General features: G+C 40.3%; 1 protein-coding gene across 1 annotated transcript in view; it reads left to right on the plus strand.

Annotated features, from left to right (window-relative positions):
• Nucleotides 1-18,721, plus strand: part of CFAP74 (cilia and flagella associated protein 74) — a 102,170-nt gene that overhangs the window by 31,873 nt on the left and 51,576 nt on the right. The window contains exons 11-14 of the mRNA XM_029913560.1: nt 2,551-2,761; nt 3,705-3,884; nt 9,252-9,425; nt 12,352-12,470. Coding sequence (XP_029769420.1) covers nt 2,551-2,761; nt 3,705-3,884; nt 9,252-9,425; nt 12,352-12,470 — 684 coding nt within the window. The remainder of the gene's footprint in view (nt 1-2,550; nt 2,762-3,704; nt 3,885-9,251; nt 9,426-12,351; nt 12,471-18,721) is intronic.

Raw genomic sequence — 18,721 nt, forward strand, 5'->3', positions numbered from 1 at the left:
AACTTACCACACATAAAGAGACCCATTGAAGTCAGTGGAGCGCTGCATGGGAGTCAGTCCACATGGATTGAATTGCAGGATCAGGGCCTTTGTTAAGACCAAAGTTGTTGCCATCTAAGCATGACTAAATGGCCCACATGAATAGGTCTGAAGTTTTGTCCATTCTCTGGCCAGGTGTCCATGTCATGAAAATCTAGCAGATGGAAGTGGAACTCTTATTGACAGATGCACCAGTGAGGCTATGGATGACTGGCCAGGGAGACTGAATTTAGAAGTGATCTTCTAGGTTAGGATTGAAGCAGATTGAGGAAGCAGTGTGGGGACTAATCACTAATGCACTTGATATCCGTAGAAACAGAAGACTTCAGTCTTTGGAGCTGTGAACCAACCACTTTCGCTAGCGCTAAATGCACATTAAAAAAATTAATGAATAAACATTCTGCAGGAGTTATGGATACTCTGTCCTTGAAAAGACTGCCTTATTTTTTTAGGTTTAATCCTTCATCTTTTTCACTATTTCCCCTTGTAATTTACATAGCAGTCCCAGTGTGGATCACATGTTCTGCTAGACTTGCTATTGGCTATACATGACAGTATGCTCCTCACTGCAGTTTCTTTCTAATTTCAGCTATTACTCTGCTAACCTCCTATTTCTCGAGTGCCTTTGTTTTTCTCTTAGTCCTTTCTTCCCATAACAGAGATGATCTGTCCTCTGTCGCCTATCTGAGTCTCAACCTGAGTATATGTCCCTGAATTATTTGCAGAATAATTAATTCTTTAACCATTAGAATCTGTAATTTAATTTGTGCTGTTCAATTTCAAAAAGATAGCAAAATTACATATAAAATGTGATTTAGGGCTAATATGATGTTCTGTTATTAAACTTTCTGTAGACTGCAAAGTAAACTCATGAACTAATTGTAGGGAAGAAAGATGGTCTTTAGGTAAGGCACAGCACTGGGAGTCAAGCATCCTCTGTCATTTCTGGGACTGCTACTTTCTGTGCCTCAGTTTCCCCAAATGTAAACTGGAGGTTACGCCACATAACTGCTTCACGGGAGTGTTGCAAGGCTAAATTAACTGTTAATAAAGCAATTTGCGATATAACGATCAATATAGAATCAGCAATCATTTACAAACAAATCAGTTGAAAATGTAAACCTCAGAAGCTAATTGAATCTTTACTGTAAATAATTTCTGTTTCTGAAAATTATACAGAACCTAAAGGAATATAGATAAAAGAAATAGAAATAGCAATTTTTCCTGTGGATTCTGTTAATTCCCTTCTCAACAGAATGGCCCCACCAACACACTCATTTTGTTAGTTTAGCGTAATCGCCCTAGACTGCTAGCTAAAGTCTGTACTTTAAAGAGATATGGCTTCAAAATCAGATAATTTCAGTCAGAAGTGTGTTTTCTATTGCTACAAGTAACATTTAAGATTACTATAACCGAAAGAGAATAGAGAAAAAATTTCTTCCTGCTTTTTCAGTTTGTTTACTTTGTGCGTTGACTACACTTTGGTTATAGTCAGTTTCAACAATATTTGAGTTAGTCCTTGATACAGCACAGGGAAGAGAAAGAACATTTTAAAATATAAGAAAATGTTATTGCAAAAATCACAGAAATTGTCAGAGGGATTTAGGGGCAGACAGGATCTCAAATGACTTCTCTATTTTTAAGGTACTTATATGGTCTCCATTACCCTGGTATCTGAGCACCTCAAACTTTGTACTGTATTTATCCTCACAACATTGCTGTGAGGCAGAGATGTACTAGAACTACTAAAAGCACTAGAACTGCTAGTATTGGAACTGAGGCACTGAGAGACTGAGGGCTTGTTTACATAGCATGGCAAATGCACATTACAGGGGTGTGATTTCTAAAGCACACTAACGTGTTGTTTACTAATTGTTCAATGTAGAGCCTGCTGGTGTGCACTAAAAATGACCTACTGAGCTTTAACATAGTATTGTTGGGTACTTTTAGTATGCATCAGCACAATCTACAAGGACCAATTAGTGTGCTTTAGAAATCACACCTCTGTAGTGTGCAATGATATACTGTGTAGAAGTGCCATAAGTGAATCACTCAAGGTCACACAAAGTCTGTGGCAGAGCAGAGACTTGAATCTATGTCTACCAAGTCCCAGGCTAGTGGCCTAGCCACTAGACAGTCCTTCTTTGAGTTCTTTTATTATAAACTGACGAGATCGCAAGTTTACAATATCCCATTAAAGGATAAAGCCTAAGTGAGTCGAGAACATTACAGTTTGAAAATCTTACTTCACTTTCAGCCTTGGGGAATGGGCCCTGATATCCTTCCCAGATAAGTCTTATTACAGACTAAATAATTGAAAATATTTAGTCTGTAGAAATAAGTAGAAATCATAAAAATCCCATGGTATCTTGATATACACAGATCATCACTGCAGTATAGCTTAAAGGCTCAAAAAATCTGGACCCTTTGGTAGTATTGTTAGTGCACAACAACGGCTTCTTTCTTACTTTCTTTCTGATTTCTGTTCATTTTTTTAATTCTTTAATACAGAGAATTTACAGAACAGCAGAAATCTAGAAAAATTGAGATTGTAGCTCGGATTTTGCAAGAGGAAGCATATGAAGAGAAGCAGAAAAAACATCAAGCTCAGGCAGAGGCACTTAGGAGTCAGGGTAAACTTCCCGATTCTTTACAGTGGAGAATCAAAACATGGCAGTATATTGAGAATGCCTGTGAAGATCCAGCTGCAGCAGTACTGCAGGTAAGCAATGCTATTATACCTAACAACCTTTAGAGAATTGGTCAAATGTTTTAGGGCTGCTGTTATCAGAGTGGCAGGGAAATAGTATTTTTTCACCCCTGAAAATTAATAGTTTGAGTTGGTGGTTGTGAAATAGCATCTGCATTGGCTAGAGCCTGGTGCTGTACAGTACAATGTGAGCAGGCAATGGGCTAGTTTCCCCATCAGATCTCTCAATAGTCATCAGTCTCAGTCTGCTAGTCCAGTTCTGACACTCTCTTGAGATGGAACACTTCCTTATTTAACTCAAAGGTAAAATGTAGTTGTAGACTTAATTTCAGATTAGCTTGTCACAAGTGACAAACACAGCTCTGTTTGGAGCCTCTCTACGCAGCTTTTACACTAGGTAAGTGGGGTAGTTCTTTCAAGACTTGTGATCCTCCTAACCAGTGCCTACAAGTATTTTACCTCCATAACATTCCAGGCTTCCGCTGGTTCAGAGAGGAGGAGGGTGGAGTTTTGTCCCCAGCTTAGATCCTCCCATGTGACTTCTGGTCTGGTGTAAGTCTTTGTTATTTAAAAGAAAGAAAAGAAAGGAAAAATGTATCTGCCAGTAAAAATAGGCACAATACAACAGTTGTTAAAAACAACACATGAAATTGGGCTGCATCATTTATTAGAGGTTGAAGCAGCTTCCTGGCAGTACACATTAATGAATAACCTTATGCCTGAACATTAGTTTCCAATCTACTAACTCCTGCAATTGACATGATGTGATTTCTTGTAACACACGGTTTTCACTGTGCACAATGTCTTAGAGATTAATTAGCATAAAACAGTCCCAGACATCCATACTTCATAGCCTATTAAAACATTATTAAGTGTCTGTTCTTAAAGGTATTGCTGCTGGAGTAAAACAATAGTTTCAATAGTTCCTTGGAATTTTGCTTCTGTCTCATTGTAGAAGTCTTGGCGCACTCCATCAGCTTGTTCCTTAGTTGATGACAAATCTAATTCTGTGGTGGATTTTTCTGAAAAAGCATTGCAAGATACGATCCATGAAAATGATGATGAAGAGGCGAATGAGACTCTAGCTGAGCCAGAGTTTACAGGACTTTGGAGTCAAGAATGTAACTTATACAAGGTAAAACTTTTAATTTCTCATTTTATCCCCATGCATTTTTCCCACTGTTAGTTTCCTAGAAATTGGCCTTCTCACTGCCTTTAGAAGTTTTCCGACGCTTGCTATCACTGTGTGAATGTGTACTCAAAGTCTTGCATGAAGAATTCATTTGAAAGTTTTGTTTTAAAGAAGGTACCTGCACATGCAAATCTTAACAAAACCACTAATGTGTTAAAATACTTATCAGTCAAAGCAGTTGAAGTTTGCCACTATATTCTCAAAGTGTTTGTTCCCTTATATAGAGAAAATTAACTGGCTTAGTTTTAGTTCCAAGATTTGTGGAGACATATATCACTTCATCTTTGCTGGTTTGTTTGACTTTTAAAACTGAACATGACATTCTGTTGAGCTGGTAATGAAGATCATTTCATGTGGAAAACATTTTTTTTCACTCAGTGCTTGGCATAGAAAGCACATCTTTCAGTATAGCAAAGTAACAACATTTAGGGCTCCGATCAGAAATAAATAATGTACATATGCAAAGTGGAAACTGATGTTTTCATAATGCCGCCAAGCACTTGCACATTTTCCTAAGGCACATACCTTCCACGGATCTCCTTTTTAAGTCACACGTGACCTTGAGAGTAGACTTTAGCATCAAAGGGCACTATCAGTAAAAATGTATTCTCTTTCCATAGAAAAAATAAATTGGCATCAAAGCTGAGATGGCTATAAAATTAGTTGACTTTGTTGAGCAGTCAGTCACTCAGGAAGTTCAGAAAAAGACTCACTTTACGTGGGAAGAGGCAGTATTGCTGTATACAAAAGTCAGAACATAGTGTTGCCCAGGTGCAAAATACAAAACAAGTGGAAGGTTGGAATATCTTCATACAGAAGTTGGGAGCCTGAGTTCCAGCTGAAGAGAAGTCACAAAGAAAGAAGCCAAACAGGGTTGACAAGATTCCAGTCACAGGCTCCTCTACCAACTATGGTTTTCTTCTCTTACAAAATATCCTTTATAAACACCTCCGATCAGTTATTTATAGCCCCCGAAGTCCTTGCTTGTTGAAGTCAAGAGAGTTGCACATCAGGGATAAATTTGGCTAACAGTGTTTCTTTCAGATGAACCAGTATGTATAATAAGAGCTTAGCACCGCCTTAACCCAGTAAGCTTAATTCAGCTCCAAAGCTTAGTCTTAGCACAATAGGTTTGCTGGAAAGACATCCCAATATTTTGCAGTGTTTGTAAATTTCTGTAGATGACTAAATCTTTGCATTCGCAATTCCAATTAAATCATTATTTTGTTTAATTGATTGATGGATGTTGGTCTCTCTGTAATGCTAGCCAGTTTGCAAGTAAACAACATGGAGACAACGTAGGCCAGTGTAAAAGTGCTGACGCAGTTTCTCATTCAGTGGCAAAAGTACGTACTTCTCTCATATTTCCATTAAGCCAGTCCTACTGTTCATGCTCAGGGTCAGGTTTTGCTTTTAGTTATATCAGTGTAAACCTGAAGTAACTCCACTGACTACAATTTACTGTTAAAATAAATCCTCTTCCAAGCTTCCCTCTGTTGAGATCATTTTTCCCCAAGATGCTTTGAGAGCCTTGGCTAACAGGCATCATGAAGTGCAAAATATTCCATTATTGATTCTAATTTCTATGTATACCCTGCACTGTCTATCATGTGACCAATTAAACACAATATGCAGTCACCCTGGAAAGCAGTACAGACCCACACCATGAAATGGACATGCTTAACAACAGGAACCATTCTTGAACTTAATGGAGCCACTCCAGATTCATACTGATGTAGGGGATGGCAGTGTCTGTCCCTCTGTCTCATTGACACAAGTAAGGGTGTTTTGCCTGGTTGCGGGCTGTGTAAGGTCTTCTGGATTTGCCCTTGTATTTTCTGAGCGTCTAACCTCTTTGCAGTGGTAAAGAGATTTTCACGTCCAGATGCTGATAACCCAGAATCTCTCATTCACTCTTTACACTATGTTAAACCCAGAGAGTGAGAGGCGGGTGTGCAGCTGTCAACATTTTGTTGCTTTTTGGCTGGTAAGCAGCTGGGTTTCTGACTCCCTCCTGCCCAGAGACTGGATTTATTTATTTATTTTTCACTATATAAAATGTGTTTATAGTGTTGTGACATTATCCATGGTACAGTCTGGACCGATGAACAGCTGTCCTCTCCCAGATCTCCAACCTGGGGTGCCTTTTACACTGCTTGGCTGTGAGAGCTATCACTCCTGGTCTGCTCTCACACACCTTCCAGCATGTAAATTACTCCCAGATTTACTGCAAGACTGCTATGGCCAGCCACTCTTGAATTACACTGCAGAGCATCACCAGCAAATTCCCAGACCCGGATTTCCCCCCCGAAATGTGTGTCTTGTACTGCCCAGCTTTTTCCTGGACAAAAAAAGTTCATATAAAGTCTATTGTTTTATTAATAGAAAATGATATGCACAAATCTTGTTATCCCAAATGGAGGTTCCCAAACACTTCAATCCAAACATACTGGTCTAGATAAAATAATAAAACAAGTTTATTAATTTCAGAAAGATAGATTTTAAGTTATTACAAGTAATGAAGCATAAAAGTCATAATTGGTTACAAGTAAATAAAGAGTAAAGTGCTGCTATAACTAACTTAACAAGCTAAATGAATTCAAAGCAAAGGCTTCTCTCACCATATGTTCTAACAATCTTACTGTCTGAATTCTTTCAGTCAGGATCCCTCCCCCAGTCCAAAGCTGTTTCCTTTGTTCTTCAGGTGTTGTGGAAACCTTGGGTAGAGAGAAGGGAGGAATACTTTGGGGTGCCTTCTATCTCTTCTTATAGTCCTTTCTCTTCTTCGAGAATCATTTCCAGCTGAGGTTCAGGAGACAAAAGTCTGTGTGGACAGGAACCCCCAGCTGTTTCTTTTGTCAAGATGTAGATTTTTGACCACATCTTCTTTCCTGCCAAAGAATGGCCACTTTACCAGGTGGTGGTCCATTAGATTTTGTTGACACTTGGCTGAGATGTTGGCTAACCTTTTGTCTCTGGGGATCTGGTTTGTGACTCTTCCTCAGACTCAGAACATGTCTTTAGTAATATCATAAGTAGAATCACATAATGTGTTGCCACACATATTTTACTAGGACAATAATGAACAGTAAATTATGAGTTTTCAAGTGATACCTCCAAAGGCATACTTTGTATGAAATTTATCATATAGTCTTGTAAAAAGGGGTGAACATAGAGGTATAGGCTGTCACAAGTGTCTAACATATTAAGCACATGTACACAAAGACTATTATCAGTAAGTACACTGCTCAGATGCTCTCCCCCACCCAAAATTCCAAGCCTCCCCGACCCCCTCCAAAAACATATTTTTGCAACTTGTTCTGGTTAGTCATCTCTAAAAAGCTTTAGCAGGAATAGAAGGGATTCTGTGACAAAAACGTTTAGAGCAGAGGTGAGCAAACTACGGCCCACGGGCCACATCCGGCCCACGGGACCATTCTCCCCGGCCTCTGAGCTCCTGGCCCGGGAGGCTAGCCCTAGCCCCTCCCCTGCTGCTCCCCCTCCCCTGCAGCCTCAGCTCACTCCACCGCCGGCGCAACGCTCTGGGCAGCAGGGCGGCAAACTCCTGGGGCAGCGCAGCTGCAGAGCCCGGCCTGACCCAGTGCTCTGTGCTGCACGGTGTGTGGCTGGCTCCAGCTGGGCGGCGCGGCTGCCTGTTATGGTGCAGCCACGCCGCCAGCCACTGGTGCTTCAGGCAGCATGGTAAGGGGGCAGGGAGCGGGGGTGGGGGATTGGATAGAGGGCAAGGGAGTTTGAGGGGTGGTCAGGGGCCACGGGTGTGGATAGGGGTCGGGGCAGTCAGTACGCAGGGAACAGGGGGGTTGAATGGGGCCAGGGGTTCCAGGGGCGATCAGGGAGAAGGGATGGTTGGATGGGGCAGGGGTTCGGGGGGGGGCAGTCAGGAATGAGAGGAGGGGTTGGATGGGGCAGCTGGGGGCAGTCAGGGGTGGGAGTTCTGGGGGCAGTCAGGGGACATGGAGAAGGGGTGGTTGGATGGGGCAGTCAGGAAGGAGAGTGGGTGTTGGATGGGGCGGTGGGGGACAGTTAGGGGCGAAGGGAAGTTAGGGGCGGCGGGTCTGGCGACGGTCAGGGAGAAGGGGTGGTTGGATGGGGCAGGGGTCCTGGGGGGCAGTCAGGAAGGAGAGGGGGGGTTGGATGGGGCAGCAGGGAGCAGTTAGGGGCGGGGTGTCCAGGGGTGGTCAAGGGACAGGGAGCGGGGGGGGTGGATGGGGCAGAGGTCCAGGGGGGCCATCAGGGAACAGGGGGGGTTGGATGAGGCAGGAGTCCCGGGGGGCCATCAGGAGGTGAGAAGCGGGGGGGTTGGATAGGAGGCGGGGGCCGGGCCAATACAATGAGGCAATAGTAAAACTGATGTGATTCTTTATCATGATACTCAAGTATTTTGATTATTAATTGCATCATTTTTGACTATTTTCCACTTGGTTAAACTGCAGGCTGTAGTTTGGTAACCAGCAACAAACTGCCATTTGGGCTGTTAGCTCAGTTCGGAATTGAAACAAGGGTGGAGAGGATCAGAAACGGTACATAAAATTCCTCCTCAGGAGATTGTCTCAATGATGATCATTATGTGAATGGAACTTTTGGAAGAATGCTAGTAATCAGAAAGAGAGTTTAAAATGAGAGGGTTGAATGCCTAAATATCTAATGTAACACTTTCTATCTATTCAGTTCACTGCCACTTTACCTCTTATACAGACAACAGTTTTCAGTACTTGTATTCAGCTGTTCCTCTCCTTGACTCTTTAAATGTAAAAAGAGAAAAACCTGAATTATCTAGAGTAAGTGAGAAATGGCCAAACCACACACTTCCTTGTGTATTGGAATTACACACATGTTCAAAACTGCAGGCACATTTTCTTCATGCTTTTGAAAAATTGGGCCTATAGTCTTTTTCTTTTAAATGATAGCTTCTTCAGCTTTTCCTAAAAGGGCCAAATTCTACGTTCTGTATCATTTTCTCTTCTTACTGTCTAGTCTAGAGAATACATTGAGCCTGATTTTCAAGAGGCCTCAGATTAGCCTTTAATTTTGAATGCATAACCATTTGTCTGTCTACATGCTGCATTTGCACATACAAATCAACTGGTTATATACCCAGCTATCCAATCAGTGCCTGCTAATTAAAATATGAAAATTGAGTTTTCTGGAACAGATTTAAGGCACAAATTTGTAAACTCAAAATTAGGGTTCTGTTCTGAAAATTTGGTGGAATACAAGCGTGTACAAAAAAATCTGTGAAATATGGTTTATCATCAATAAATTACCATTTTTATTGGCTTCAATTATTAGATGCCAAAAGATGAAACAGATCCAAAGCCACTAGGTGCAAGTAAAATGGAAAGAAAGATTTTCACTGAAAACTTGGAGAAACTTCGAAGTGGAATTATTCGCAAACAAGTTGTGTCCGGTCATGAATTTAAGGGGTGTCCTTTTTATAGCAAACCAAGTCTTATTCACTTCAAGGTTGGTGCACATTTTGCATTGTGGCTTTGTGTATTTACTGTATGTACAAACCAGTGTCTCAGTCAAAAGCACATTGCAATCAAAGGCAAGACTCCCATAGACTTAAATGGGCTTTCAGACTTTAAGGAATTAAAACAGTCAGAAAGGTCAGCACATAATCTGAAGCTGCCTGAGGAGATACAATTATGTGGTTCTTGTTAGGCTATGTTCCATGCTAATCAATTAAAAATAAATTACTTAACGTAATAACTGTTTCAAGAGTATGTGGCATAAATACAATATTAATGTAATAAAAAGCTGCTTAAAGAAAGTCTTGTATCCCACTGTCAAATATAATTTAATTATGAACAGAAACAAAAGCTTTCTAGTATTCAACACAATGTCACATTCTCCTCCCCTGTCCCCCCAACCTCCACCATGCGCTGTCACCTCTTACAGAGCCAGTTTCTGGGCCATTGTGAAATGTTCCCCAAATAGGCACACTTTAATGACGATTTCATAGCATCAAATATGAACTCAACTTTTCAGCCAGCCACATCCCTATTCATGGTCAGTGCGCCAAAGTTTATTCCTTCAAGGGACATGGGTAAGCCACGTGGTGTGTATATAACTGATATACAGACCATACTTCCCAAGCTGTTTGCCCTGGAATGCCTCCTAGTATGGAGTACTGGAGGAGTGGGCTCTCATTGGGTGTAGAGGGATGGCAGAATTGGGGTGGAAATATCCTCCCCTCATGCAGCCTTTCATAGAATATCAGGGTTGGAAGGGACCTCAGGAGGTCATCTAGTCCAACCCCCTGCTCAAAGCAGGACCAATCCCCAGACAGATTTTTGCCCCAGATCCCTAAATGGCCACCTCAAGGATTGAACACTCAACCCTGGGTTTAGCAGGCCAATGCTCAAACCACTGAGCTATCCCTCCCCCACTCTCCTGTGGCTTTTCATATACATGGGAGGAAACACATAGTAGGGCAGGGCTGGTTCTAGTCCTAGCTCTTCTTCATACTTCCTGTGTGATCTTTGGCAAATTACTTCACTTCCTTAATGCTACAGTTTCTTTATCTGCAAAAGGAAGATAATACTTCTTCACAGATACCATATATGCTGGCTTCTTGCTTCAGGGTGTTAACTCCTTAGCAAACTTTTCTAGCTCTTAGGTATTTTTATGCTTGAGGGCAGGTAGAGCATGTTCCAAGCCCCCTAATGTCCCCTGGTATTATAGCTATTTTATTTTGCCAGTTCATTGCAATGCTTCCTTTCTCAGTTTTTTGAGAACTAAATATGTTTTACTTAAAGATTCTGATATCCGTTATGAAGCTTTGAACTGGTGGCTTTTCAGCAGTGAATTTCTGAAATTTCAGAAAGCGTTTTGCCGTATTGGACAGTACCATTTCCCCATTTAAAAACATGCTAGAAAAGTAAAGTGGCTGTATCGAAGCAGACACACAACTCTCTGAAAGTATCAAACTGAAGTCAAGGTTCAGGCAAGATGTGAGAAGTCTTTTTAAATCTTAAAGTGCATTATCAACAAGACTGAAAACTCTGCCTTTATGTGCCCTGTTCTTTGGCAAACACTCCAGTGATCATTTCATATTTCTTTTCAAATGGAAGTAAACAAAGGATGACAGCCTCATAAACAGATGAGGGCCAGAGAAAGAAATCTTACCTTTTCCTATTGTGGCTGGAGTTTCATACACAATTTTAGTAATAAATTATAAGCTCATTCCAAAAATATGGTTGGAGTGAAGTTCCTATTACTTCAGAAAGGTTCACATGGCCCAATTTTAACCCAGTAGCTTCCACTGGTGGGTATGCAGCCCATTTGAAAATCCAGTCACTTCACATGCCTAAATGCAGCTGAGCTTTTTTAAAAATCTTATTCTAATTATGGGAGCCGAGCACTTTAAAAAAGCTGACCATTAGATTACATGTGAGATTTAAAAGTATCCCCATGTTTAAAAAGACCAGCAGATCAGCTGTTAACTCTTTTGTAGTTTCCCCTATTCCATTGTTACCTCTCTTTTTACTTGCAGAATAATTCCTATTTCCTTTACTGTGACTGCAGGCACACTGACTGACTGGGAGCCCCCTTCTTGGGAGTCCCAGATGAATCAGTGAATTACTACTATGCTATCTGCACCTATGATGATGTATAATAGATGGTATTCATATTTGTAAACAATTTGCAATTAGTGTTAATCTACTGTTGGGTAATTATTTAGCTTTCCTTGTTAATAATATGTAATTCATTGATGACAATGCGCCTATAAAATACAATTCTAAAAGGCAGTAAATAATACCTAACACTTGCATAGCATTTATAATTTTCACAATTCCATTTGAAGTCAGTGGGAACTGTAGCTACACGATCCCACCTTTAGAACTGGGACCCTTAGACCTGGTGTGTACTGGGGAAGGGTATGCACTGGGAAAATTTCCTCTAAATCCTAACCAGTTTTTAAAAACTAGCTGGAGCCATAGTGTAGACTATAGTTTAATGACTGATTTCAAAATGGCCTTGGAGTTTCTGGTTCTCAGTCCTGTGCTCAGAGTACTAGACCCTGAATCAAACATTAATGTAATAATATTCTTATATGCATTCACTGCAGGCAACAAATAAAATGGCTTGGAAACATCAAGTTATGCACACAGCTGGCTAACGCTACCACATGATCCTATTACTAGTTCCCACCTCCTCCTTGCTGTTTGTTGCCCAGATGTGTCTCTTGTTTTAAATTGGATTGTTTGGGGCAGAAAAGCTTCCTAAATGTTTTTGTACAGCACTTAGCATAAAGGGCCATGATCCTCATAGGGACCTTCGGATGCTACTGCAGTACACGTTAAAAAAAAAAAAAAATCATTATCACATGTGAAAATGCTACCAGCTCCATGGAGGTGTGATTTAATCTGTGTGCTATTTCTAGGATTTTGATGTTGGTAAAACCTACAAAAAGAAGATAATTTTGATAAATGCATCCTACAGTGTTAACTTCTGCAAGCTGGTGGGAGTCAGTGAGCATCTCAAGGATTTCATCAATATTCAGTAAGTAAAGAGGCTCAAAATCTGAGAGGATGATTTATTGCACCCTTAAAATCAGAACAATCTGATAAAGTTACAATCAGGAAGCTCTTGTATTTATTGCATTTATATTTTATTCCCAGTAGAGTCAGTTCTGTTAAATAGAGCTGTAAAAAATTACCTTCCAAAACAAATCTCATCTCCCTTTGCTATTCCTTCTTCCTTTTCCCATCTCTCATTTATGTCATGTACAGTATGAAAGCATAGCATCAAGGTCATTAGATCTCTTACCTCTACCCTTGTGCTTTAAAATATGCTAATGGGATTTTATTTACTACCATCCGCTCCAAAACGTAAATTGCAGCAGACATAACATCACTGCTGAGACTTGGAAAAAAAAATTGGTGGCTAAAATTAGGCATCTAAATCCAAATGTAAGCACTTAAACGAGGCCTGGTTTGCAATAGTTCTGAGAAACATTCATTTAGGTGCCTGGACACAGAATTAGGAGCCTCACTTCAGGCATCTTTTTTTAAAATCTTGGCCTGTGCTCTTTGGCAAGATGACCTGTCAGTTGTTGACCCTTTTCACGGAAATGTGTTGAATAAAATCACTGTACCCAAGATGTTCAAAATACCAGGACCCCACTCACGGTGGTACCTTTGGTCATTTTTTCCAATCTTGCAGAGGCCTCATGCATTCTACTTTATGAAATGAGGCTCAAAGAGCTTGGCTTGTTTAGCCTAAACAAAAGAAGGCTGAAGGGAGATATGATTGCTCTCTATAAATACATCAGAGGGATAAATACCAGGGAGAGAGATGGGTTATTTAAGTTTAGCACCAAGGTGGATATAAGAACAAATGGATATAAACTGGCCATCAAACAAGTTTAGGCTCGAAATTAGGCGAAGGTTTCTAACCATCAGAGGAATGAAGTTCTGGAACAGCCTTCCAAGGGGAGCAGTTGGGGCAAGTAAACTAACTGGCTTTAAGACTGAGCTTGATAAGTTTATGGAGGGACACCATCCCTGCCCATCGATGGACCTATCCTCCATGAATTTATCGTGTTCTTTTTTGAACCCTGTTATAGTCTTGGCCTTCACAACATCCTCTGGCAAGGAGTTCCACAGGTTGACTGTGCATTGTGTGAAAAAATACTTCCTTTTGTTTGTTTTAAACCCGCTGCCTATTAATTTCATTTGGTGATCCCTAGTTCTTATGTTATGAGAAGGAATAAATAACACTTCCTTATTTACTTTCTCCACACCAGTCATGATTTTATAGAGCTCTATCATATTCCCCCCTTAGTCATCTCTTTTTCAAGCTGAAAAGTCCCAGTTTTATTAATCTCTCCTTATATGGCAGCCGTTTCAGACCCCTAATCATTTTTGTTGCCCTTTTCTGAACCTTTTCCAATTCCAATATATCTTTTTCGAGATGGGGCGACCACATCTGCACGCAGTATTCAAGATGTGGGCGTACCATGGATTTATATAGAGGCAATATGATATTTTCTGTCTTATCCCTTTCTTAATAATTCCCAACATTTTGTTCGCTATTTTGACTGCCGCTGCACATTGAGTGGATGTTTTCAGAGAACTATCCACAATGACTCCAAGATCTTTCTTGAGTGGGAACAGCTAATTTAGACTCCATCATTTTATATGTATAGTTTTCCAATGTGCATTATTTTGCATTTATCAACATTGAATTTCATCTGCCATTTTGTTACCCAGTCACCCAGTTTTGTGAGATCCTTTTGTAGCTCTTCAGAGTCTGCCTGGGACTTAACTATCTTGAGTAGTTTTGTATCATCTGCAAATTTTGCCACCTCACTGTTTACCCCTTTTTCCAAATCATTTATGAATATGTTAAATAGGACTGGGCTTAGTACAAGCCCCTGGGGGACACCACTATTTACATCTCTCCGTTCTGAAAACTGACCATTTATTCCTACCCTTTGTTTCCTAATTCCTACCCTTTGTTTCTGATAATTACATGAAGGTCTTTAGACAAGATAGAATTTAATTTCACATAGTTCCTTCCATATTCTAGCTGTTTGAAAATCCCAGCCTTAACTCATTTCTTTTTAAAGACACCTAAGGAAGTTAGATGCCCATTTTCCACTCACACATTGGTGACAAGACGATTTGTTATAAATTAACTGCACAGAAAAGCACTGGAGTGTATAGACATGCACCAAAATTTTCAAAAGGGCTCAGCAGCCACAACTGAGACCAGATTTTAAGATCCCAATTAGGCACCTAAATAACTGGTCAGATTTTCAAAGGAGCCTGGCGTCCAGCAAACTGAGCACTTTTGAGAGTCTATTTACTTAAGTACCTACAGGGGAGTTGATTTTTGTTCTGAAAATCTGGTTCCAGTTGTGGGTGCTGAGCATTTGAGAATCTGGCGGATGTAGGATAACTGATTCCTGCTCCAAATATCTTGCAATCTAAATAAACAGACAAAAGAGTGAGGAGAGATGGGGCATGAGAATTATCTGACTTTTTCTTTTATCTAAAATCATTAATATTCCATGCCAGTGTGAAGGGAAAAATTACTTGGTCTTGCAAAATGAGGATTAAGAGAATATTAGTAAATCTAACATGCACATCTCTGTAGTATCTAAGTGATAGTGAACAAGGGGCTGATCCAAAGCTCACTGAAGTCAATGGAAAGACTCCTATTCACTTCAGTGGGCTTTGGTTCAAGTCCTGAATGAATACTTCTATTGTTTTTTTACTTAGGGTACGTGGCGGGTAGTGATCGATCTATCGGGGATCGATTTATCGCGTCTAGTGTAGACGCGATAAAATCGATCCCCAATTGCTCTGCCGTTGACTCCGGAACTCCACCGTGGCGAGAGGCAGAAGCGGAGTCGACGGGGGAGCGGCAGCAGTCGACTTGCCGCTGTCCTCACGGCTAGGTAAATCGATCTAAGATAAGCCTACTTCAGCTACGCTATTCGCGTAGCTGAAGTTGTGTATCTTAGGTCGATCCCCCTCCCCTAGTGTAGACCTAGCCTTAATGTATTGAAAAAGGCAAAGAACCACCCTGGTAATTAGAGAAAAGGGACCTGAGTTTCTGTCTGGGCCACTAAAAGGGATTTTACATTAACTTAGAAATTGTTTTGCCTATCAGCTGCCCTCCGCTGTGGTATGGGTCAGGTTAACTTCCTGATTATTGGTAGTTCATATGAAGGCTAAGATGAAAAGAGCTGATTAAATAAAGGAATAGAAATCTTTATGACAAAGATGATTTAAATGGAAATTTCTAGGGATGTCTACATCAATTCTTTAACATAATATTGACAATAGATTTTGTAGCAAAATATTTCGTCCCGTTGGGGCAGATTCCAATAAATGACTATATTGATAAATTATGAATCAGCAAATGAGAGCATCCCTGGTCTGTTTCTTTTTAAGCATTCTTCATGGTCTAATCTTAGATTGAGATGTTCTGAACCCACAAAAATATCAATTATTCCCCCAAGAATTCACTGTAACTTTAATTTTAAAAAAATACCAAGGAAATATCACATTTATTTGGAACTCTGTTAAACCAAACAAAAGACCAATTATGATCAGGCTTAAAAGTGAAAAAAGCCAGCATTGTGTGTGTAAATGCTATTTATTAACAGATGAAACAGCTTGAACCAAACTTGCTTGCTCTGCATGTAATTGAAATTAAAAGTTGCCAATTCTTCAGGCTAACCTGAGGAAATAGTTTCTGACATTGATGTTTCTGTTGTACCCCAGTGAAGTGACACAATATATTGCACACTGAAATGAACAAGTCTTGTTACTACAATAACTGATTTCATACTCGAGAGATTCTATTTTACAGCTCACTGCCCTCTGCCACTTTGTAGTGATAGGATGTGCTTTGAATTTCTAGCCACCTCAATAAGATAAGTCATGGTGCTTAACAAGATCTGGATGACCTTGTAAACTGGAGTAATAGGATGAAATTTAATAGTGAAAAGTGCAAGGTCATGCATTTAGGGATTAATAACAAGAATTTTTGTTATAAGCTGGGGACTCATCAGTTGGAAGTAACAGGAGGAGGAGAAGGAACTCGGAGTATTGGTTGATCACAGGATGACTATGAGCCGCCAATGTGATATGGAGGTGAAAAAAGCTAATGTGATCTTGGGATGCATCAGGCGAGGTATTTCCAGTAGAGATAAGGAGGTTTTAGTACCATTATACAAGGCACTGGTGAGACGTCATCTGGAATACTGTGTGTAGCTCTGGTCTCCCATGTTTAAGAAGGATGAATTCAAACTGGAACAGGTACACAGATGGACTACTAGGATGATCCGAGGAATGGAAAACCTCTCTTATGAAAGGAGACTCAAAGAGCTTGGCTTGTTTAGCCTAACCAAAAGAAGGCTGAGGGGACATATGATTGCTCTCTATAAATATATCAGAGGGATAAATACCAGGGAGGGAGAGGAATTATTTAAACTCAGTACCAAGGTGGACACAAGAACAAATGGATATAAACTGGCCATCAGGAAGTTTAGGCTCGAAATTAGGCGAAGGTTTCTAACCATCAGAGGAATGAAGTTCCGGAACAGCCTTCCAAGGGGAGCAGTGGGGGCAAAAGACATATCTGGCTTCAAGACTAAGCTTGATAAGTTTATGGAGGGGATGGTATGATGGGATAGCCTAATTTTGGCAATTAATTGATCTTTGATTATTAGCGGTAAATATGCCCAGTGGCCTGTGATGGGATGTTAGATGGGGTGGGACAGAGTTACGACAGAGAATTCTTTCCTGGGTGTCTGGCTGGTGAGTCTTGCCCACATGCTCAGGGTTTAGCTAATCGCCATATTTGGGGTCGGGAAGGAATTTTCCTCCAGGGCAGATTGGCAGAGGCCTTGAGGTTTTTTCGCCTTCCTCTGCAGTGTGGGGCACGGGTCACTTGCTGGAGGATTCTCTGCACTTCGAAGTCTTTAAACCATGATTTGAGGACTTCAATAGCTCAGACATAGATTAGGGGTTTATTACAGGAGTGGGTGGGTGAGATTCTGTGGCCTGCGTTGTGCAGGAGGTCAGACTAGACCAGGGGTAGGCAACCTATGGCACGTGTGCCAAAGGCACCATACGAGCTGATTTTCAGTGGCACTCACACTGCCCGGGTCCTGGCCACCGGTCTGGGGGGCTCTGCACTTTAATTTAATTTTAAATGAAGTTTCTTAAATATTATAAAAACCTTATTTACTTTACATACAACAATAGTTTAGTTATATATTATAGACTTATAGAAAGAGATCTTCTAAAAATGTTAAAATGTATTACTGGCACACGAAACCTTAAATTAGAATGAACAAACGAAGACATGACACACCACTTCTGAAAGGTTGCCGACCCCTGGACTAGACGATCATGATGGTCCCTTCTGACCTTAAAGTCTAAACCAACCCCCACCCTTTCAGTTCCTACAACAGTGTATTGGAATATGAACAAGATACAGTTACTGACTGAGCACAACCTCCTTGAGAGCTACAAGTTCTGAATTCAATCGGCTGTAGAAGCTCTTGTTAAATTTTACCTCTTGCTTTCAAATATCCTTCTCAGTGCAGCCTTTCATGGCCCTTTGCAGTTTTAATTTAACACATTTTGAATTAGAAATAGGACAGTTGACTCTATTGACTAGTTTAAGCTATTACAGTATCTTGAATATGGTCACATTCATTGTTGAAGGGGAAGAGGTTGGATGCTGAACAATTTAGTCACAGACTCACAGAGAAAGGGATGCAAATCTGACCCCAGTTCAAGAAAGCACATGCTTAATTTTAAACATGCTTAAGTGCTTTTCTGAATAGGCGTCTAACTTTATGCCAGTTTTGGAGTCTACTGTACATTGATCTAAAATTTGAACCAATGATTTTAACTATTAAGACTTCTTAATTAAAATTAAATGAATGCACTTTTTTATGGATTAGGAAAGCCATTTTCTTACACATCTTTGGATGCTCGTGAGGATTGGTTAATTTTGTCTTCATTTAGCATGTTCATTGAATTGCATATTTAATTCGACATCCCTGATATGTGATTGAAATATAAATTACAACTTGCTAAAAATCCTAAATCTTACCTTGGTATAATAGGTTTGTCAAAGTACCTTCCAATTATAAATTAAGCTTCAGGTACTGTGAGCAAAGTACATTAATGCAGTTTTTGTGAAACTGCATGGAAAAATATGTCTGAATTAATTTAGGTTTCAAAAACTAAATTATACTCTTTCCCCTTACATTTACCAAG

Source organism: Terrapene carolina, unplaced genomic scaffold, assembly GCF_002925995.2.
Source record: "Terrapene carolina triunguis isolate 2854851 unplaced genomic scaffold, T_m_triunguis-2.0 Scaffold714, whole genome shotgun sequence".
NCBI lineage: Eukaryota > Metazoa > Chordata > Testudines > Emydidae > Terrapene > Terrapene triunguis.